General features: G+C 47.7%; 2 protein-coding genes across 3 annotated transcripts in view; one reads left to right on the top strand and one right to left on the bottom strand.

Annotated features, from left to right (window-relative positions):
• The first annotated feature begins 4,706 nt into the window (after positions 1–4,706).
• Positions 4,707–13,813, top strand: TACR2 (tachykinin receptor 2). Of its 2 annotated transcripts, XM_063164225.1 has the most exons (5): positions 4,748–5,740; positions 8,233–8,427; positions 10,882–11,038; positions 11,718–11,914; positions 12,967–13,813. In XM_063164225.1, the coding sequence occupies exons 1-5, from the start codon at positions 5,331–5,333 to the stop codon at positions 13,157–13,159; spliced, it is 1,152 nt and encodes a 383-aa protein (XP_063020295.1). In that variant the 5' UTR covers positions 4,748–5,330; the 3' UTR covers positions 13,160–13,813. The 2 variants fall into 2 exon arrangements, with proteins under 2 accessions (XP_063020296.1, XP_063020295.1); XM_063164226.1 differs by lacking the exon at positions 12,967–13,813 and having other exon boundaries at positions 4,707–5,740; positions 11,718–11,918.
• A 756-nt stretch (positions 13,814–14,569) lies between these two features.
• HK1 (hexokinase 1) overlaps positions 14,570–22,563 on the bottom strand; it is a 38,549-nt gene continuing 30,555 nt past the window's right edge. Inside the window, exons 15-18 of the mRNA XM_063164224.1 lie at positions 21,049–21,232; positions 19,191–19,346; positions 18,306–18,539; positions 14,570–17,639 (exon numbers count right to left, since the gene is read on the bottom strand). Of these exons, the coding sequence (XP_063020294.1) occupies positions 17,495–17,639; positions 18,306–18,539; positions 19,191–19,346; positions 21,049–21,232 (719 nt within the window). The 3' untranslated portion in view covers positions 14,570–17,494. The remainder of the gene's footprint in view (positions 17,640–18,305; positions 18,540–19,190; positions 19,347–21,048; positions 21,233–22,563) is intronic.

The following is a 22,563-nucleotide window of genomic DNA, read 5'->3' as shown; positions in this document are numbered from 1 at the left end:
TCCTGACCCGGAGAGCTATTTACCCCCGGGGAGAACAGCCCCATTCAGAGCAGCAGACACTGTCACAGAGTGGGTTGTTTGAGGCTGGCCCGAGCAGAGACAGATGGCATTGAAATCAGTGTCTGCTGTCAGGGGAGATGAAGTGGGGCAGCGTTTATCCCTAAGTCACCCAGCAAAGAGACTGGGAAACCTCTGAGCTGCCTGTGAGAGCTGTGTAAACATTGTCACACATCGCTTCTTTAGGTCATAAAAGGCACCCAAGTGTTGTTTCTGAAGGCTAAAAAATATCCCTGGATAATTCTGTTATAAAAAGTGCTATTGCTATTGCCTGCAGTGCTACCACATCCTGCTTCTGGAAAACAATCCAGCCCAGGACACTCCCAGCAACAGAACAGCTCTTCACCTCTGATGCTTCTGACAGGAATACAATGTCCTGGAGCAGTCATCCTCTGAAATATCAACAGCCTCGATTTTCAGGGAGATGTGCAAACATCCCTGACGCTCAGCAACGGCATGCAGCTGGAAATCCCATCGCATGGAGCTGCTGGGAATTAGTGTCTGTCACATGGTCCCCATGTCTCAGGGGTGTCATTCACATCCGAGCATGTTCTTGTCACTTAGGCATCTTCCTTGTTTGACTGTTTAATTAAATTAAGTGCTGTGGTTTGATTTTTTAACACCTTACCTTGTCCCTTGTGCTGATTCCTGCACATAAAATTTCAGGGCACATCCTGCTGGACGGGGAAGCTGAGTCAAGGAGTGTCTGTTTTCCTGTTGTTTTCCCTCAGAACTGAGTCAGTGTGTCAAAACAGGTTCCTGCTTTGAACCTGCACGACCAGAACTGGGCAATCCCTTTCTTTTCCTGAATCCCAGACTTGGTCTATGCAAGTGGCAAGATCTCTGGACACAGTTATAGCTGGGCAGCAAATGGTGGTTAAATTAAGATTTTATGAGCTGCCTAAGGGTCCATCAGGGTTGGGTTCTCTCCCCCTGAGCCCGGTGCAACACAGGGCTGCACTTTCCAACAAAGAGCCTGGCAGATTGTTCATTGCAGCATCTGCTCCTGGGACCATCCAGCAGCACAACTGGCAGTGGCTTTGTTCATATTGTGAAAAATGCGTATTTTATGACTGGCGTTTCACAAATATTCAAATGGATATTATATGTGTTGTGTTAGAAAGTTGTGCTGTATTCATTTTCTTAAGTAGTGTGTTAAATACAGTTTTAGGTTACAACGTAATGTTAAAATAGAAACCATGCTAGGTAAGATACTTTTTTTAAAGAAAGGACTCACACCAGATAGCAGCCACAGGACACCCAAATCTTTCAGAGAAAGAGAATTTATTGCTCCATTATCGAGTTCTTCCCGCCTCGCTCAGCCCTGAAGACTCAGTCAGGATTCAGAGGAAGAAGCTGACACTGCCCAGACAGAATCCTGTGTTTGAATGGAATTTTGCATCATGGATGAGGTGTATGAATATGCAACAGGCTGCTGCTTTTAAGGGTTAATCCTCTGTTAACGTGGGACATTTTTCGGGCTTATTTTGCCCGGAAAAAGGTGCCGGGACTGTCTGTAACTCTATTGTCTCATATTGTCCTAATCCAAATTGTCCAAATCTTTATTACTCTAATTATATTGCTATTTTTATAACCATTTTATTATCATTAAACTTTTAAAACTTTAAACACCAAGGGATTGGCATTTTTCGCAATATGAAGCACCAGTAACTTGCACGTTTCCTCCCTGATGGCCAGGGGCTGTCCTGAGGACACCAAGAGCCACACGGCCTGCAGAGCATTTGCCCCAGGGCTTTGGGAGCTCTGCAGAAAGCAGTGAACCCTGCATCAATGTCAGAAAGCCCCAAAGCTTTTCGGTGCTTCCAGAGAAAAATTCTGCTGCTTCCTCCCAGCCCAGCTCGGGCTGAGGGAGCTGCACTTTGCCCCAGCCCAGGTGGATGCTCATGGTCCTCCTGGACAAAGGTTCTTCCTCCAGCAGCAGAGCCCAGCTTGCAGCACAGTTAAAGCCTGCGCTGCGTGCATTATTACCTTGAATTATGTTTCCAAAGCACAGAACCCCCCTCGATCTCCCTTCCTGACCTTGCAGACCCACATGCTTTGTTTGCATCTCTCACCCTTTGCTCAGACCTGGGGCTGGTGACTCAGCACTGTAACAACAATCCTGCCCACAATAAAAACAACAGTGAAACCAGCCAAACCCAAACCCCCTGCTCCCAGGTAATCCCTTTCCTCTGGTGTGACCCCAAAACCACTGACTGCTGAGGCAGGTTTTACCCAAATGCGACTTCCCTGAGGAGGCTGGAGCCAGCCTGTGTCAAAAATTGCTGCAGTTTCCAAGCCCAAGGGCTGACAGCACACACTAAAAGGCTGGCCAGGCTCCAGGAGGATAACCTTGTCAATGCTCAACCAGCACAGGAATAAAAGGAGTGGGTGTGGGTGCAGGAAGGCAAATCCCTCCTGGCTCTACCATGAAATGTTGGCCAAAGGGTGGCTGCTCCTCGATTATCACCTGAGCAACTGATCAGGAACCAGGGCGGATGGGTCACAAGAAGGTTCCTAAGAAACCTGAGCACCTTCAATGTCTTCAAAGGGTCAGTGAGTGCAGCCCTTTTTATGAGCACTTGCTTCCGTTCTGCTTTCTATAACCGATAAACCACTTTGCTGCACTCCCAGTGAAATGTGGGGAGGTTTTTGCTCCTGTTCTCCTTCAAATTTTGCAGGGATTTCAGACAGCACATTAAAAAAAAAAAAAAAAAAAAAAAAAAAAAAAAAGGACATTATTAGCTGTCGAATTGGTATTGCAAGTCATGAGCAGCCCTCCTGAAAATAGTGACATAATTACATTAATAAAATTTGGACAATTTGGATTAGGACAATATGAGACAATAGAAGCAAAGAGTTATGAGCAGTCCAGGTACCTTTTCTGGGCAAAATAAACCCGAAAAAGGCCCCACGTTCACAGAGGATTAACCCTTAAAAGCAACAGCCTGTTGCATATTCATTCACCTCATCCATGATGCATAAATTCCATTCAAACACAGGATTCTGTCTGGGCAGTGTCAGCTTCTTCCTCTGGATCCTGACTGAGTCTTCAGGGCTGAGCAAGGCAGGAAGAACTCGATAATGGAGCAATAAATTCTCTTTCTCTGAAAGATTTGGGTGTCCTGTGGCTGCTATGTTGGTGCAAGTCCTTTCTTTAAAAAAAAAGTATCTTACCTAGCATGGTTTCTATTTTAACCTTATGTTATAACCTAAAACTATATTTAACACACTACTTTAAGAGAATTAATACAGCATAACTTTCTAACATAATACATATAACATTCGTTTGAATATTTGTGAACAGCCAACCAGAAAATACCCATTTTTCACAAAAAGCAGAGTATTGCAACAGAGAAAACCTGCTTGAAGGAGCTGGTTAGGTGATGGGTTAACTCAAGGCTGCCTCCAGAAATTAATGAAGCGAGGAAAGACTCTGGGCTGAGCTGGTGCAAAGGATCCCGAGCTGATAAACACCGCCCTGAGAGAGCAGTGTTTATCATCTGATAAACACTGGCAGGAGAGCCTGCAGGAGCTGGAAAAGCACTGCCAACCCAGCACTGCAGGCAGCTCTTCATACCTGCAACCCCTTCAGCTCCCAGGCATGGGGCAGTGCCAAGAGCTCTTGGAAACCTCAGCCCCGAGTGTCACCTCTGCTTTGCTTTAAGCTGGCAACGAGCAGGAATGCTGTGCTCACTGCAGAGCCAGGGGCTCCTCCTTCCTACCCCAAATTTCTGCCTGCGTGAGGTGACCAGGTTCCCACAGCACACGCTGGGTGTGAAAAACGCCAGTCACTTGTTTTTAAAATTTTTAGAAGTTTAATAGCAATAAAATGGTTAAAAAGAATAGTAACGCAATTAGAGTAATAACAATTTGGACAAATTGAATTAGGACAATATGAGACAGTAAAAACAAAGAGTTACAGACAGTCTGGGTACCCTTTTCTGGGCAGCACAAGCCCGAAAAAGGCCCCACGTTAACAGAGGATTAACCCTTAAAAGCAACAGCCTGTTGTATATTCATACACCTCATCCATGATGCATAAATTCCATTCAAACACAGGATTCGGTCTGGTCTTCATCAACTTCTTCCCTCTAATCCTAAGAGCACCTTCGAGGTGGGGAGAAGTTCGTTTCTGCTGATAAGAGGGCAAGAAATTCTCTTTCTCTGAAAGATTCAGGTTTCCTGTGGCTGCTATCTCACTGCAAGCCCTTTCTTTTAAACAAAGCATCTTACATAGCACAGTTTCTATTTTAACAATTTTTAATAACCTAAAACTATATTTAACACAGTACTTAAGAGAATTAATAGAGCATTACTTTCTAACACAACACATATAATATTCATATTAATATTTGTGAAAAGCCAATCATAACATACATGCATTTTTCACACTGGGGAAGGAGATGCAGCCATCCAAAAGGAAGGATCTTGCTGAATTGCATCAAATGCAGTGTCTCTCTTGCTGTGAGAGCTCACGGGAATTCAGGCAGGGTCCTGGATTCCAGGATTTCAGGACTGGTGAAACTGGGGCATTAACTATCCCCGCATGTAAACCTGTAAAATCCTGACAGAGCAGTGTGGCCATTGCAGAGGTTACTCAAAACTGAGTGCAGCAAGGGGGGAAGCTTCACGTACCGCTTTGCCGCATTTAATTTGATGTCAAATTGGTTGTTTAGCTCTCCCCTGCAAGAGACTCCACCTCCTTTCAAAGTCCCCTTAAAACCTGTTGAGATTTTATCCCAGTGCAACTCCTGCCTCGTGCTGAATAGTTGCACAGGGAAAGAACAGCAAAGCTCCTCAGTCCCACTGCAGGGGATTCAGACACCCAAAACTGCTGCCCTGACAAAGAGTTTCTACTTGGATTGAAGTGGGTTTTGGATTCCATTTATGTTCTCTTGTCCCTAAAAGCAATCTAAAGGAAGACATCGCTTGCCGCTGGCCTGGAATACATCTTCCTTTCCCTTTTTATTTCTTCCTTTTTTAGAGGAAAAAAAGAAACTTGAAGAAGAGAGTTGTTCTTCAGTTTTTTGCTCTTCAAGCACAGGTTAAAATGCCAGGGAAGAAGGAGGAGGCCCTTGGCATGGCTCATCTCCTCCTGGAACTGCACTGCATCACTCGGAACACAGGAGGAGAGGACACCAGACAGCTCATCCCCGCGTCCTTTTAACAGCACTTGCCTAAATGCACGGAAATTCACACACCAGCATCCACGGCAAGGAAATGAGCAGGTGCCAGGAGATTTTCTTTCCCACTCACAAGAAGTGAGAGCCATGGGCGTGTTTTCCGTTTTTAACGCCAGCAGCGTTTCGCAGGCCGGCTCCAGTTTGCTGGAGAATGGCAGCAACTGGACAGCAGCAACCCAGTTCAGCCAGCCAGGCTGGAGGATTGCTCTGTGGGCCATCACCTACTCCTTCATCGTCGTCACATCCATCCTGGGCAACGCCACCATCATCTGGATCATCCTGGCTCACAGGAGGATGAGGACGGCCACCAATTACTTCATCGTCAACTTGGCCCTCTCGGACCTGCTGATGTCCGCCTTCAACACCATCTTCAACTTTATCTACGCCAGCCACAACGTCTGGTACTTTGGTGAGGAGTTCTGCAGGTTTCAGAACTGGTTCCCCATCACTGCAGTGTTTGTGAGCATTTACTCCATGACAGCCGTGGCTGCAGAGAGGTAAGAGGCGAGTGGAGAAGGTGAGGTCCCAAAAGATCCCCTGTAAGTGATGGAAAAATATCATTGCAACAGTTTGGCCCCCACTCTGTCAGGTGCCTTATCAGCAAAGTGGAAGGAGTGCCAGGCTGTGGGGTTTGATGCTAATTGTGGCATGATCCTCTGGTTTTTATCCTCTGGTTTTTATCCCGGGTCTGAATCACACCTGAATCTGTAACGAGTGGAACTGGCTGGTGTTTTTGTTGTTCCCACATTATTGATCATAAATTGCTTCCCGATCATCCTGAAAACTCTTCTGTGGCTTTGTTGGGTTGTTTTAAACCATGAGACTGATATATCTGGAAAAAGGAGAATATGCTGCAGGCTGCTGAAACTATCAGCAGCCCTAATCCTGCTGTGAGTCCAGCAAACCAGCAGAAATAATGGGAATTAGATTAGAAATGGCAGAGTCTGCTCCCCTGGTTCATTAGAATGACTTATTCTGAGAGGGAGGGAAGCAATTACAGTGATTCTGTTTGATTTCTGGGGCAATTGGCTATTTTCATAAAATTCACTTCCAACTGCCGAGTCACTTTTACTTAAGCTTTAATTTCTGGAGTCTGACTGTGTCTGACTGCAAATCCCTATTTAGAACAAATAGCAGCTCAGTTTTAATTACTCTTTTGCTGCTCCTGGCTGTAAATCAAGGGTCGTTGCTATTTTATACATGTTTTCTGACAAAGAATATTTTTAAAAAGCTGTTTCAGCCTGTTGTCACGTCTTCTTACTCTTGCTCCTTGGGGATTTTTGGTGAAAGCACCTATATAGCCAAAATCCCTTTGGTCACGTGGCACAGATCAGAAAGAGAACTTGGCACCTCTCTGCAAACCATATTTAGCTATTCTTTGGTTGGCCTTAAAATAGATCCTGGAAACTCGACACTTCCATTTATTGTTAAGAGAACTTGTGTCCACTCCAGCCTCAGTGTTTAACTTCTATGAAAACAACACCTTCTGAAGTGGTTTATTTTAAGGAAGGAGGCTGAGGAGCAATGGCTCTAAGTCATTTGCCTGGCAGGGAAAAGGCCCTGGTGATGTTTCTCACTGCTGGCTTTGGGATCCCTCCATCACTCCATTTCCCCGTTCCCAGAGCAGCTGCTCCCACTCAGTGCTCGAGGCAGAAATGCAGCTCTATTGATCAGCTCCACTTTCACACTCTGCTCAGCACAGTCTCCTATGGCCTTGCTTGGAAAGTGCGCCAGAGGCTCCAAAATCCAGCTTGTTTTGCCTGCTCTGGAGATTACCCACCAGTGGATTCCTCCCTGAGCAGGCTGGAGCACTGTGTGACACTGCCTATGGCAAGCTGAAGAAAAGCGAGGTGACACGAGAATTTTATAGCTAAATAAAGCCCTGGACTGCTCACTGGGCAGAGCTCCCTACCAACAGCCTGGCCAAGAAACAGCACAGCTTGTCAGATTTTCCCTATGGAAACCAGGAGGCAATGGGCATTTTGGCATTTTCCTCTCTGCTTTGCCTTTGCTGCAGCCACGACAAAGAACGGGGACAGTGCGACAAGAAATGCATAATTGATTGTGTACTCCTTACAACACCGTGCATTACCACACAGGAAATTTAAAACCAGAGAGCTGCTGAGTAATCCAATAGTCAGATGTGCCTGAGGGCTCTGAGCAGGTGTGGGTGAAAGGGGCAGCCCTTCCCTCCTCTGCAAGCACAAGCGCTCAGGCAGCCACAGAGGATTTTCCACAGCCCAAAATCAGTGGGGAAAAAATCAGGGTGAAGGGTAATCAAGAGCCCAGTCTGCTCTTGTGCTAATATGGAGCATCAGAGATGGACATAGTTAGGAGGAAAAAGCATCTTTGGCTGGGCTTTTTTTGGTAAGGCACTTGCAAAAATAATTTAGATAAAAGAGCGAGAATGCTTTTTACAAGGGCCTGGAGTGACAGGAAGGGGGGAATGGCTTCACACTGATGGAGTGAAGGGTCAGATGGGATATTGGGAAGAAATCCTTCCCCTGTGAGGGAGGTGAGGCCTGGAACAGGGTGTCCAGAGGAGCTGGGGCTGCCTCATCCATGGAACTATTCAAGGCCAGGTTGGACAGGGTGTGGAGCGACCTAGGACGGTGAAGGGTGTCCTGCCCATGGCTGGGGATTTTAATAATCTTTAAGGTGCCTTCCAACCCCAAACCATTCTGGGATAGAATGAAAAATTCCATAAGGGGGATGCTTGCAAAGCCTGTCTGCAGAAGACATAAAGGGCAGCTTCCTCCTCACACCAGCAGCATCCATCCACCTGGGTTCCATAAATCCTGCCCTGAGACTTGCAATCATTCTCTCCAGAAAGGGTTTAGTTCCTTACTATTTACAGCCTGTAAATAGTAATGTCTGTATTAACAAAGCCCACTGACTCCTGGTGAGTTCTTACACTTGCTGCTGGGTTTGTTGTGCAGATTGCCAATCTCACTACACATAATAAAAGCTCTGCACCTGTGTGTTGCAGGTACGTGGCCATCATCCACCCCTTCAAGCGCAGGCTGTCTGCTGGGAGCACCAGGGTCATCATTGGCATCATCTGGCTGGTGGCATTCGGGCTGGCCTTCCCCCAGTGCTTCTATGCTGAGATCACCATGGACAATGGCACCGTGAAGTGCATCGTGGTCTGGCCTGATGATGTGGGATCCAAGCACCAGCTGGCGTAAGAGGCACCGTCAAACTCCCAAATTCAGCCTAGAGTTAGCCAGGAAAATCATTTCTAGCTGCAAGCTGCTGCTGTGGGGAGTGCAGGGAGAGAGCAGCAGAATGTGGGGCTGGGGCAGCCCCATCCAAATTCAATGTGCAAAAAGCTGCCAGGTGATGGTGGCTATGGGCAATCCTGAACCTGCCACCCTCCCCTGCTTTGAGAACTGTCCAGAAATCCTACATATATAATGTAGGATTATTATAATGTCCAGAAATCCTACATACAGTGTGATTGTGTTCACAGGGGATGAGGGAAGAGACGAGGATTTTTACTCCATGTTTCAGAAGGCTGATTTATTATTTTATTATATATATTACATTAAAACTATACTAAAAGAATAGAAGAAAAGGTTTCATCAGAAGGCTGGCTAAGCTAAGAATAGAAAAAGAATGATAACAAAAGCTTTTGACTGACCAAGACAGTCTGAGCCAGCTGACTGTGATTGGCCATTAATTAGAAACAACCAACATGGGCCAATCACAGATGCACCTGTTGCATTCCACAGCAGCAGATAATCATTGTTTGCATTTTGTTCCTGAGGCCTCTCAGCTTCTCAGGAGGAAAAAATCCTAAGGAAAGGATTTTTCATTAAAGATGTCTGTGACAATACAGGGCTTGGGGAATTTAAGAGAATCCAGTGCAAAAAGTCTCTGAACAATCGGTAAATCCTGGTTTCAGAGGTTCTGGATTTTCTTCCTCTGTCAGGCAGGAGGAAACTGGGTATCTTTAATGCTGAGAAGCCACGTAATTAGTTAAAAATTATTCTGCTCTTTGTGGGGCAAAAGGAAAGTAAAACCTGAGAGCAGCATGTTTCAAACATCCCAAGGTTTTATAGGTATATTTATCTGGGCACACATCTGCACTCCTGAGGGTTCCTGAGATTATTTCCTCCTGCCTGAAAGCAAGATTGCTCAAACAGATGAAACAGGCCGTACCCTGCATTCAGGGGATCTGCTGGGATTACTCATCACTCAGAGCACACCATGAACCTTGGAGAAATTTATCAAACAAAACTTATTTATACAAACTAGCAATGGAAGAACTGAGGAAAAGGAACAAATCGATTGCCAAAGCGCAGTTTTCCAAACCAAACCCCACTGTGAAGGGTCCATGCACCTGGGACATTTTCCCTGCTCACTCTTCCTCTCTGGGTGCCTCCTCAACTCAGCTTTTACCAAATTAACTGATTTTCACACTAATGCAAAAAAAATTGAGAGCTGGGTTCCTGTGCTGACTGTGTGTCCTCTGAATCCTTTGCAGTTGAATGAACCCACCTCTCAAGATTTCTAGACTTCAGAACATAGGAAATTCCTCTTCTGCAGGAAAGATGTGCGTGATTATGACAGAAAGAAGTAATAATAATAATAATAATAATAATTTTTTAAACCACAAACAAATGCACTACTGACTGCCAGTGCCTGAAAAATGCTGGATATAAAGGATATAGAAGATTAACCAGAGCAAAGAACCTTAACCACAGAGTTTTTTTTTTATTTCCTAGTGACAGGTTAACTTGAGCCTGCTCAGACTGACAAAGACCATTTGCACGCCCCAGCAGCGTGTGCCAGAGCCCTGCTGCCCAATCCTGCTTTTCCCTGTGTTTATGTTCATTTGGCAGCTGCTCTAAGGGACTGGGCAGGTTGTTCCCTTCCCATAAATGGTGCTTGCTCAAACTGATCAGCCCCCAGAGGAGGGAGCCTGCAGGAGTCTGTGGGGTGGCACAGAACGCTGGAGAGGGCTGAGGTTAAAATGCAGCTGAGGGGATGTCAGTGCTTTCAGCTGGAGCAGAGCCTGAGTGCCCTGCTGGTGGTATATATAATATATACATATAATTCCTTTGATAAAGGAATTATGGTGGTGGTACATTAGCTGTGTGTGCTCACACAAATACAAACAGCCAGCTACACAAACACAGGCAACACCCCTCCCTCACTATCTGCATTTTGTGCACCCTGTTAGCAGCCAGATGCCTTTCACAGTCACAGATCTGGCTTTCTCCCACTGCTGCATTCATGGAGTTACTCTGTAGTTTCTGGGCTATTCCTTCCCCTTAGCTGTGATTTAAGGGTTGTGCTTTCACCACCATCTCTCTCTCTCTCTCTGTCCTGGCTGCAGGGGGATAGCAAAGCTCAGTGCAGGGGGCTCTGGAGTGCAACCCTCTGCCAAAAGATCAGTGATGTTACTCTGCCTTAAAGGAGCAGGGAATCCAGCCCAAGGACCCCTCATCACACCACCAGAGAGACGAGATTGTGCTGCTTACAGAAATCCCTGTATAACAATAATTATAGGCAAAATTTCTTATTTGTGGTTTCACTAATGGGAGCCAGCACACATATCCAAAACACAATTTCTGAAAGAACTCTGCAGGAGCCACACTGACTGTGAAATCTGCTTGTTCCTCTCTTTCAGGTACCACATTGCTGTGATTGTGCTGATCTATTTACTGCCTCTGATGGTGATGTTTGTGGCATACAGCATTATAGGAGTCACTCTGTGGAGCAGCACAGCTCCAGGCAGCCACCTGAACAGAGTCCACTATGAGCACCAAGTCAATGCCAAAAAAAAGGTCAGAAGTGAAACTCAAGTATCATTACTCCCAGCACACCAACCCTGCTGGCTGCAGTTCCAAACTTGTGTTCCATACAGAATCTTGTGGTTGGTTGGGCTTGAAAGGTTGACACAATATTTTGGGTCCAGGGTAAAGGCACCCAAAATGCCCAAAATGAAAAAAAATGGTGATGGCATGCACCAGGCAGCCTGCAAGGAAGAAAGGCTCACAGCAGCAGGCTGGCTGCCAGCAGAGAGTGAAGAGAATCCACACAGGATAAACCAGGGTGAAACTCTGGGCAGGATGGAGCAGTCTCAGTGTAAGAGCAGAGATCTCCTTTCCCTGCACACCCCCTGGTGCAGCCACAAGCAGTTCCTGTGCCCTGGGAAGGGTTTGCTTTAACTCCCTGCCCTGTTCCCATCACCAGGGCACTCCCTCCCTCCCTGCTCCAGTTTCCATGGCCAGGGCACTCCCTCCCTCCCTCCCTGCTCCCAGATTGCATCACCAGGGCTTGCTTCTTTCCCTTCCCACAGCCGTCCAGGTTTCCTTCCCACAGCATTCAAGGTTTCCTTCCCACAGCAGCCCAGGCCTATATTCCATGCTCTGCACTTTGGGCCTACATTCCAGGCTCCCACTGCCCCAGCAGGCTCAATCACCCAGAGCCCCAAGGAATAACCCCCTGGCTTTGTTTTCCCAGTTTGTGAAGACCATGGTGGTAGTGGTGATCATTTTTGCTGTCTGCTGGCTGCCCTATCACGTCTACTTCATCCTGGGCAGCTTCAAGGAAGACATCTACCAGCAGAAGTACATCCAGCAGGTGTATCTGGCAGTCTTCCTCCTTGCCATGAGCTCCACAATGTACAACCCCATCATCTACTGCTGCCTGAACCAGAGGTGAGCAGGGAAAGCTGAAATCCCAGCCTGAAAATGCATAAATCTCTGGAGCAGTAAACCCTGTGGAGGTGCCATGGGGAGGTGTCACACGAGGGAGCACTGGGGGAGCACATCCCCAGCGTGCCAAGAGATGTCCCTCTCGCTCTGCGCTGCACGGTGCAGGGAGCTGATCTGGCTGATCTCCGTGCTAAATCCCACATCCACAACGCCCCCAGCCCTCTCCAGGCTCGCTGAGAGCTCCAAAGGCAATAAATGATTATCAGTGCAGTGCCACTGGGGCTGCAGCAGGCAGTGTTTAGCTCCACAGTGATGCTGCAAGGCTCGCTCCTGTGAGCTGGCACAAGGAGAGTGCTGCAGCCCATTCACCCAAACTGCATTTAGCATGGAGCACAAAAACATCTCCTCCTCCTCCCCTCTCAGAAAGCAGACAGCTTCCTCTTAATTTATTAATTATTAATCGTGTTTTTTTAAAAGCTCCCAGTGGGTAAACACTTGTATTATCCTCGGCTGTTCTGTGTCTCACAAATACAGTTACCAGCACAGCCAGCACCATCTACTGAGCACATCAAACTCCCTGCCATTTCACTGATCATGTATGTTAACTTAAAATACAGGGAAATCTGTGTCTCACATCAAACTCCCAGCCATTTCACTGATCATGTATGCTAACTTAAAATACAGGGAAATCTGTGTCTCACAAATGCAGTTACCAGCACAGCCAGCACCATCTACTGAGCACATCAAACTCCCTGCTATTTCACTGATCATGTATGCTAACTTAAAATACAGGGAAATCTGTGTCTCACATCAAACTCCCTGCCATTTCACTGATCATGTATGCTAACTTAAAATACAGGGAAATCTGATCAGAAACTCCCAGTGCACCTCCCTCCATGCTCTCATGCATTTAGCTTTTCACCTCATTCCTTTGATTTTAGTAGAAATATTTATTTCATAGCCATTCGCAGGAAGAACCAAGCCATGAGTTTGCTTACTCCCTGCACAATTAGAAAGATCATTTCACCATTTAATTGCTTTTCTCCCTCTGCCAGGTTTCGCTCTGGATTCAAGCTGGCCTTCCGCTGGTGTCCCTGCATAAGAGCAACTGAGAAAGACAAACTTAAACTCATGTCCCCATCTCTCTACCAGACAACCCTCAGGAAGTCAAGAACGAGTTTCAACACAGAAAGTCAGCTGAATGAGAAAGAGAAGACATCCTTTACCCTCACCCAATTAACACTCTGATTTCCTGCTCCTGGTTCTGGCTCCGTCCCGTACACCAAGCAAGGCAGCAGATCTGCAGAAGCTCTTTTTCTCTGGAGCAGCTATTTCCTACAGGACTTCTTTAGATGCCATCAGCATTGAAGGCAGCATGTTAATAACACTTCTATCTATGTAGGTCCAAGCTGCAGGTACAAGTTTAGCCCTCCCTTACATCAACAACCGCAATACAGAACAGACATCGGGCCCAGGAGGCCAAAAACTCAGCAAAGCAGATCTGAGGCAGTGCCAATCAGGAGAATATAAATTCTTCTCTTCTACACTGTGATCTCCTGATTTCTGTTCCACCAGGACACCTGAAGTCAGGAAAGGGTTGATGGAGCAGAAAGGCTGGGGCTCACGTGGCCCAGCTGGGATGGACCCAGGGCTGTGTGGGCAGCCAAGTGCCAGGGCTCAGCACCCCAAGGCACTGTGCACCAAAGCCTGTTTACAACAGAGGCAAACACCAACACATCCAGACTGAAAAATCCAGCCTGCCCTCAACATTCTCTGCATTCTGGGATTTTCATGCCGGCAGTTTCACCAGCAGAAACAGTTCCTTAAGATGTTGTCATTAGATTTCTATAACCTTGTCCCAAAATATGATGTTAGTTTCCTATTAAACCATGCTCAAAACCATCTCCTTCACATTAATTGTGGTGCCTAATTTGCAGAGTGAGGCTCTCAGAAGAGTCAGTAGCCAGGGATGGCCACTGGCTTGGTCAGGGCTCATGGATCCACTCAGAATCCACCTTCTTTACATCCTTTTAGCCCTAACAGCAGTGCTCCATCGCTGTCTTGTCCCAGACAGTCCCTTCACCTTCCCTCTCCAGACTTACCCCATATTTATCCTCACTGCTCTTCCCAGGTATGAAAATAAGAGCTGGAATATGTCATCTTCCCAGGCTGAGGCATTATGTGCAGGCACACAAACCAGGAGAAGCTGAAATGTAAACATTATGTAAAAGTAATGCAGCATTTAATAATGGTGCAAGTTAGCACCTTCACCTCTCCTGACAGGTTTGTAAATAGTATCACAGATCCATACCTTATCAATTAAAGAGCTCCTGTGATGTTGACAAGATCCAGTTATTTGAAATATTCTCCTTTGCTCTGTGAAAGCCAAACCTGAAAGCCCTTGTCACACAGCAGGCCACATTATTCCTGTGATACGTGAGGCATGCCCCATGGTAAATCCATGCAATTCTCCATTAATAAATACAGACAGGGTTAAATGCCACACAGCTGTAAAGACATCCAGGTCAGCAATAATTCCCTCCCCTGCATGTTCACTTGTGCTCTGAGGAGCAAGGCAGTCCCTGCAGTCAGTAAAGAAAAACACTTGAAAAATCTCATTTTTATGGCAAAGGAATGAACAAAAAGCACAGAACGGGGTTCAGAAGTTCAGAAACACTTTATTTTGCCTTCTGCTATTTTCTTAAGAAAACAAAACAAAACAAGGTCTGCTTGTTTTAAAACTCATTCAAAAGGCTTCTGAGAGAACCCCAGAGGAGTAAGGAGCAGATGACATTACAACAGTGGTATGCAAATGGTCTTTTCCCCAGGAAATATAAGATTTTTGTGTTCATATTGCAGTAATTACAGCTTAACAGTTAAGAGGACTGTGATTTTATTCACCAAGCCTAAAAGCTTTAAGAAAGACATCTCAGTCATTGATTGTATAACATTGGAGACATTTCTTCAGACAGTTATAGCTTGTGATTCACTTGGAACAGTTTCCTAGGGGTAAGAAGTAGTCTGGAAATGGAAATCCCACCATGTCTCCCTTTGGAAAAGAACTGCCGTGTCTTACCAAGCACATCAACTATGGTCCACGGTAGGAAAAGTTAGAAACACAAACTCACTCCCTATTTGTTATGAGCTGGATCCAATAAACAAAACGACCTATGCCAGCATCTCCAAAATCCACAGTCACCCTGAGACCAAGTTTAAGTTCCACTTCTCCCTCACCCTGTATCCTGCTCTGAGCCTGGCCCTCGGGTGCCAAAGAGCTGCAGAGCCAGGTCCCAGGCACGGCACAAGATCTGCAAACCTTCAAGCAATCCAAATGCAACGTGTCCCCTGCGCCCAAAAACCTTTCTCACCTTCTTCTGTCTCCTGTTTGGGGTCATAGCTGCACATCAAGGCTGTCAGAGACTATTCAGGCTGTAACATAAAACGCGTTATTGGAGAAGCACAGCTTTAGTGTTCGCAAAAGGGGCTTCCATCCAGCACAGCTCCATCACGGGCTGTGCCAGCCAGGGCTGCAGAGCACCTGACAGCGGCGCTGGGCCGGCGTTCACCCTACACACACAGGGAGCTCACAGCCTGGTGACACCACGCCGCCCTCAGCGCAGCACCCCACGGCTTTCCTGCAGCACACACCCCCCTGCACAAGGCAGGGGCACCCAGGGGCCCCTAAGATTTGGGCGCTGTCAGCGCTGTGCCTCTGCTGAACTACGCTAGGAAACACGAGGCACGGGGACCTGTGTGAATCTGACCCCGAATGCCCGGGAATAAAAACACACACACAAAACACAGGCACCACTGGGATTAGGTTGCAGCTCTCCCTACACAATAGCTCTTCCCAAAGCACTAAGCCACCAGCCAACAGCACCTCTTCCAGAAAGAACCACTAAACACCAGTTAACGCACATCAAAAAAGTTTAATATTTTCACAAGTATCACGTAACACTAGTACCGGAGCTACTAGTGTGCAAAGTAAAAAGACCCTCTACCTTTGCAAAACCAGTTAGGCATGCAATTTTTCAGGTAGACACACACTTAAAGCTGCAATGACTGTTTGTGACTTACAGGTTACTTTACAACATTCACTCACAGTGCACCATAATGCATATTGAAATGTTATCGATAGGTAGGGGCAATCCAAATCTTAGGGAGTGGAACGAGAGCAGAGAAGAGCAGCCTGCAAATTTCCATCTACTTTCTGCAGGAAAAGGCAGCAGGGAAAACCATGCGGACATCTCAGATTCATTTTTGGTAGAAGAGTGGAAATTAAGGACTAAACTGTGTGGTCTCCCTCTTTGCAGAAAGTGGTGTGACTTACAAATGTTACTCAAGATGTACCTTCCTAACTGCTTCTCAATTTAAGTGATGGAAATACAATAATGCAAATATAATAATGGCATTGACTGGACAGAGGACACCACGTGTAAATGATCTGCTGTTGCCTTCGTCCTTGGAATAAGCTGCACCCACTTTTGGCTTTTTGGGTTGTTCACGCACCCGGGTCCTCCAAGGCAAGATCAAAACACAACCTTCCCCTTCCTTTCTGCGCACTACCTCTGGCTGGGTGTCTGTGTTCCGAGTGGCTGCTGGACAGCATTACAGATTAAAGCTCTGTGTGGAAGCAAATACCCATTTAAGGCGAGAGACGGAAGCAGGCGCATCCGGGGGACGCGGCTGAGCTGCAGGTTTGGTGCAAGGGCAGCTGCAGTGCCCCGACCTAGACTGACAAGAAGAGACAGGAACTGTTTTCTGTAAGAACCCTCTGACAGAAGAACACAGCACAGCCGTGTAGGGAGCACAGATCTATCGAACTGGCAGGTCTGGAGATTTGGATCACCCCAGTCACCAACCACTCTTTAGGGATTTCTCGCCGAAACGTGACGGATTTCGCCCAGGAACACAACACTACTCACAGAAGCAATGGGGAATACCAGTGGAACCAGGTCTGTGGGACAAGGGTGTTTACTTTCACCATGACAGGAGGCATCAAGGAAGCGAGTAAGTCGCGGTGTCAAGTCCCACTACAGAGTTACGTGCGTGCACGGTGCCGACACACCAAAATGTTTTCACAACCGCTTGAGACGAAACAACAGCAGGTAGATAATGCAGGAGGGAACTGTTGCTTCCCCTTCACTTAAAAGCATCAACACCCAGGTCTGGTGGTCAGCGTGCTGGCAGTGTGCTTAACAGGGATGCTGCAAAGAACACGTTTGGTACGATGCAACGGGAGCTCTCAACGCACATCACTTGGGGGCAATTTCGTCTCAGACAACAACTGATTTTTGACAACTGCAGAAATTATAGACTGGTTTTTTTTTCCATGACCTACAGATGGGGGAGGTACCGACAAGGTGAGTAAGAAACATGCAGATTGGGGTCCAGAAACAGGAGATATTATTAAGAGCACACATTCTATCTTGTATCCTATTTTTTTTTTTTTTTTATGTCATTAGTTGTAATATTTTTTTCCCCCGATAAAGCAGTGAGTTCTGAGTTTTTTACCAGTTCTGACTATGCCAGTCGCTGCTTTATGAGAAACACAAGACAGAATTGAGGCCAGGGGTGTGGAGTTCAGTTCTGCTCAGCCTCACGGAGCCTGCATCCCACGGCTGTGATGAGCGCTGCCCCTTTCCCGCTGCCGTCCTCCGACAGCAGGAAGGTCACGTCGCAGTTGGGCGCCAGCTCTTTGACTGTTTGGTGCATGATCCTCGAGAAGCTGGGAAAGCAAACAAGGGCAGTGGGTGAGGAAGGTCCTGCAGCAAGTGCAGGGCACTGCCACAGGCACTTGCGTCCCCTTTCATCAGGCTAAGAAGTAAAATGTTGGAAACCAGGGTGGATTTGAAGCCTGGGAGCAGTAGGAGTTAAAGGGAAAAAGCACTTGCATCCCAGCCCCACCTGTCTGTGTGAGGTTAACTAGGATCACTAATCCACAGCAACAGGAAAAGAACAGACCACATAAGTCCTCTCCTTCCCACCCATCTTCCTTCATGCACACTAGCTCTCTTCTGCTCCTGCCCTCACCTGCATTGCTCTGCAGCAGCTCTTCTCCGCTGGACACTGAACAAAAACATCCTCCAAAGAGGCACCAGGCATTTCAGCACTGCTCTGTCATTGCCTGTCCAGAGCCAAGAGATCCTTCCCTTGCTACACAGCGTCCAACTCACTCGGCAAGCTGCGTCCCCTTCAGTTTGTCACCACCCCAAGAATCTCTCACAAGTCACTCTTGATCCTCTCATTGCCCTTCAGAAAGCCCTGAGCCCCCTGATTAAGACATTTTTTCCCCTGGCTCTTATCCCAGCAAGCGAGAGAGTCCAGCTGGGAGCATCAGGAGGAAGGACGTACACGCAAGGCACAAAGAAAACCTGAGAAGGCAAACACTCACTGTGGGTGGAGTTTGTAGAGAGTTCCATCCACACCAACCGTTATCTCCAGGCGCTCCAAGCCTCTGTTCTCCCTAATTTTATCTACAATGGCAGCCATTCCAGCCCCACAGAGCTGGGCTGCTCGCCTCGACACCGCCCCGCAGACCGTCTTGACGATGATGCTGTCGTCACAGGTGCTGTTGAGCCCCAGCTGCTGGAGGATGGTTCTCACCTGCAGCAGGGCTAACCTGTCACTGTGGGAGGAGAACACCGTGTTGCAGCTTTCCCTCAGTCATGCTGTAAACCCCACAGCACGGATGGTGCACCCACCCCGGGCAGCAGCCTCTCCTGACAGCACAAGTGATCCCAGGGAAGGCAAATTCAGTCACCCCTGCACTGTGCTGCAGTGCAAAGAGCAACACAGGCTCCAAGTCCAGCTCTGCACTGCCTCCCCTTCTCTTTTCTTACCATGGGGCATTCCAGGAAAATATTTTTAACAATGACCTTGGGGTTTTTTCCCCTGTGAAGCCTCAGAGATTGCTTTAAAATCCAGAGTCCAAGCAATAACAGCACAAAAACACCCAGTAAGCAGTGCTCACTCAGCTAGTGCTCATTCAATTCCACAACTGCAGCTAAACACACACAAGGGGCCCAGGAAAATGGCTTGATTCTCAAACAAGGAAATAAAATGATAGCATGAGGGAACCCTTGACAGCCCTTCCCTTTGGAAGTGAGCATTGCTAGAAATTCAGTTGATATTGTAAAGAATCCTCCCGCACACACACGGGCTGAACCCCAAATTCTCTCCAGAGAAGCAAGCAATGCTCCCCAGCTCTCCCTCCCATCCAGCAGTGTCACCAGATGAACACTACTACACTATTTCACCTCCCCTGCAGTGCTCTTACCTCTCAATCTGAGAAAGGAACTTGGTTTCAAAGATATGCCTGGTCTTCAGTGTCTCTGAAATCTGGCCTCGGAACAGGAAACCCCGCTTGGTGAAGTCGATCAAAATATTGCGCACTATTTCCCCCAGGTACATCCCACTGATCATCTTCTCATACCTGCAAGGAAAGACAGCAGTCCAGCTCAGAGGGAGCCTGCCCATGTTTGCAAGGGCAGCATCATTATCAGCCAGGTGTCCTGTGCACAGAGGGCTGCAGGTACCAGGGCCAAGCGTCGCTCCTGGGACATTCCTTATCCTGTCTGCAGGTGGAAGAGATTTCCCCTCTCTAGCCTGAGGCAAGGCTGCAAGTGGGAAACTTGGGTCCTGTGTGCAGAGTTGGGGGCTGAGAGGGGTTCAAGACAGTTTTGGGACAACTGGTTGCCTACTAGAAACCAGGTGCTTGAATTAACTGAAGAACAAAACCAATCCTGGACCACAAATTTGCCAACTTGCAGGTCAGTGGTCCTGTGAACAGGCTGGACATGGCTTTTCCCATTCTTTATCTTGCACAGGACTCCCCTAAAAACACTACATTTGCAGTGACTGTACCTTGTGGTTTCCCTGCAATTTTGCTGCATGGAGCCACTGCACTTTTTCTGTTTGGAGGTCTCAGCTGTGTTTTGCTCTCCCTCCCCTCCTGGTTTGAATGGAGCATTTTGGGGTCTGTAAATTGTGTCCCTACCAACAAGAACTGAACAGCCCAATTTCCTGAGAAGGGCATTCAGTGATGCATCCTTTATTTCACCTCCTGAAGCTCCACAGCAGGGTTTGTGCCCTGGCCTGAGCAGAGTCCAGCACGCCATCCTGCTGGAAGCGGGCCACGCAGTCCATTTAATACCCTGAGCTCTCTCAAGCTTGTACCCAGCAAGTGTCCTCCCTCCTGAGTGCCTGACTATCTCTGGAATAAATTATTCCCCTGGCAGTCTCCAGTACTGCCTTTGGCTGCTTACTCCATGCCAACTCTGCTGCTGCACCAGGCTCGCTCCACGTCTGCCCCTCTGGGTCTGTTTGAGCCTCAGCTTCTAAAGAGCTTCCCGTGGGACTTGCCAGCTTGTCTGTATTCCTCAGGCTTTTGTGGGAAGATTTACTCTAGTCACAAAATCTTTTTAAAAGCTCCTGGCATCAAAGCACTGCTGCAAAGAAATGATGGAAGTTTGTAGTCCTAGCAAGCAACAGTCTCAGCCCAGTTTTAGCAGTGCTGGGTACTGGGTTCACCTCCTTGCCAAGTTTTTCTTGAAGGGGACGGGGAAGCACTTGCCCAAACAAAGCTGAGCCCCAAAAAGGGACCAAACTCAAGAAGCAAGAAAGGCATGCCCTCTGACATGACCTATCCCATCCAGAAAATTATCTGAAATAAGAGCTGGCTGCAACTGCCTGAGAGCTCCTGACTGCTTTACAGTGAGCAGCTCCAAGCTTTAACCATGCCAGCTGGTGTAAGTTCAGGACTGCCACAGGCACAGCCCTCTACAAAGAGCTCAGCTAAAATAGATTAACCTGAGACCCAGGGTAAAAGAATGACTAGCCATCTTATCCCCCTCTATACAGCACAGGATGAGAAAAAGGGTCTCTCCATAATTCCAAGACTTTTGAAGTCCTCACCAAAAGCATTTCTGTGGAGTCCTATGGCAGCAAATAAGTAAAAAAAAAAAAAACCATTTTCCAGGAAAAGCACAGAAAGGGGAGACCCCACAGGACAGCAGGACTGCAGTAATTTTCCACTGTCACCCTCTCCTTTCTCAGCTGGTACAAACCCAGTTGTGTCTCAAAAGCACTTAGGGCAGCCTGGCTGACAGGCCCAGCACCCCTTTGTGCTGCAGTACCTCTGCTTGCCGGCGTTCAGGGAGAAGTCATCCACTGCTTTGTCATAGATTGTCCTGATGTCGTCCAGGCAGCCGTTGTCCCCGAAGGCTCCCCACTCCGTGTTCACACACATCCTGCCCTGCTCACCATCCACCATCTCAATGTTCCTCATCTCCTCCATGTAACAGGCATTGCTGCCCGTTCCTGAAACAAACACACGCTCAGGTTACCTTGGGTTGCAACAAAACAACACTAAACCCAGCACCACAGCCCTGACAAGCCTTCTGGGGGATCTTGAATGTGTTTTTTTCTGAAGGAAGTAGTTGAATCATCATTTGAAACACCACAAAGAAAACCCAAATCCTGACTCTTCGGCAGCCCTGAACTGAAGGAGAACATGACTCCTGTGGTGCATTGCTCAGGGTGGCTCAGAGAGGAAGCTCACCCAGGCCACTGCAGGGAGGAAGAGCAGGGCAGCCCTTTCAGCACACAAAACCTCACATGCTTCCGAGCCCAGCACTTCAGCTGGACTTTGCAATTGGGAACATCTTCCACAAAGCCCACACACCCAGAGAATTCAGGGGGAAATATGCTGAACTGGAAACCTCAGCAAGTTCTGAGGCAGCAGGGGTTTTACCAGCTGATTGCTTGGGGGGTTTTCTGATTTTAATTGCTCATTTTCTCCAGCAGGAAGGTTACTTCCATTTTGAGATGAGGCCATGTCTGATATTTCTTCATAGAGGATCCTAAGGAGTGTGGCAAAGTGCTCCATGTACACAGAGGTCTTTAGGAAGGAAAGCTTTATTAGTAAAGAGAGGCTTTAGCTGCTACCAGGGCAAAAGTTCTCTTGAAGTCACTTTAACTCTCATTAAATCCTGCATCCCAGATGATACACCAGTTGCTCCAGCATGTCTGTTTTCCTTTGCCATGCTTTTAGGGAATTACATCAATACAGTCTGAGCTAAAATAGATCCTCCCACAGCACTCCCCTGCTGCAGCACAGGCTTTGGCAGCGGGAATGTCTGGGTGTGCAGGAGCAAACCAGACCAACCCCAGTGCAGACTGCCACCAGTGAGCCAGGCAGGGCAGAGGGAGCTCTCTCATTGCCATCATCCCAGAGGTGCCCGGGTGCTGTGGCACCCTGCCCTGCACACAGACACGCTGGCTGCACGGCAGGGCTGGCAGGGCTGCAGAGGACAGTCCCCAAGGACACGCTGTCCTTCCTGCAAACAGCCACCATGGAGCTGCTCAGGCACGGCCTCCTACCCACACTGCGCCCTGCTGACTCATCCTGGAGGCTTTCCAGCTGTCTGCAGGAGAAACTGGGGGGGGGTTTATTTTCCTCCCAACTGAGAGCACTCCTACAGCTTGCAGGTGCCTTGTCCCCTTCCTTCCCACTCCTCTGGAGAGCTCTGGGAATCCAATCCACCCTGCCCCATGACTCAGGCTGCTCAAGCGTGGCATTTGCAAAGGCAGCAGCCCATGGAATTCCTTCAGCTGCCTCACTGCTGGGAAGGGAGCTGTGTGTCACTGTG

This window comes from Melospiza melodia, chromosome 9, assembly GCF_035770615.1.
Source record: "Melospiza melodia melodia isolate bMelMel2 chromosome 9, bMelMel2.pri, whole genome shotgun sequence".
Taxonomy (NCBI): Eukaryota; Metazoa; Chordata; class Aves; order Passeriformes; family Passerellidae; genus Melospiza; species Melospiza melodia.
This window is presented reverse-complemented; position numbering and strand designations above follow the sequence as displayed.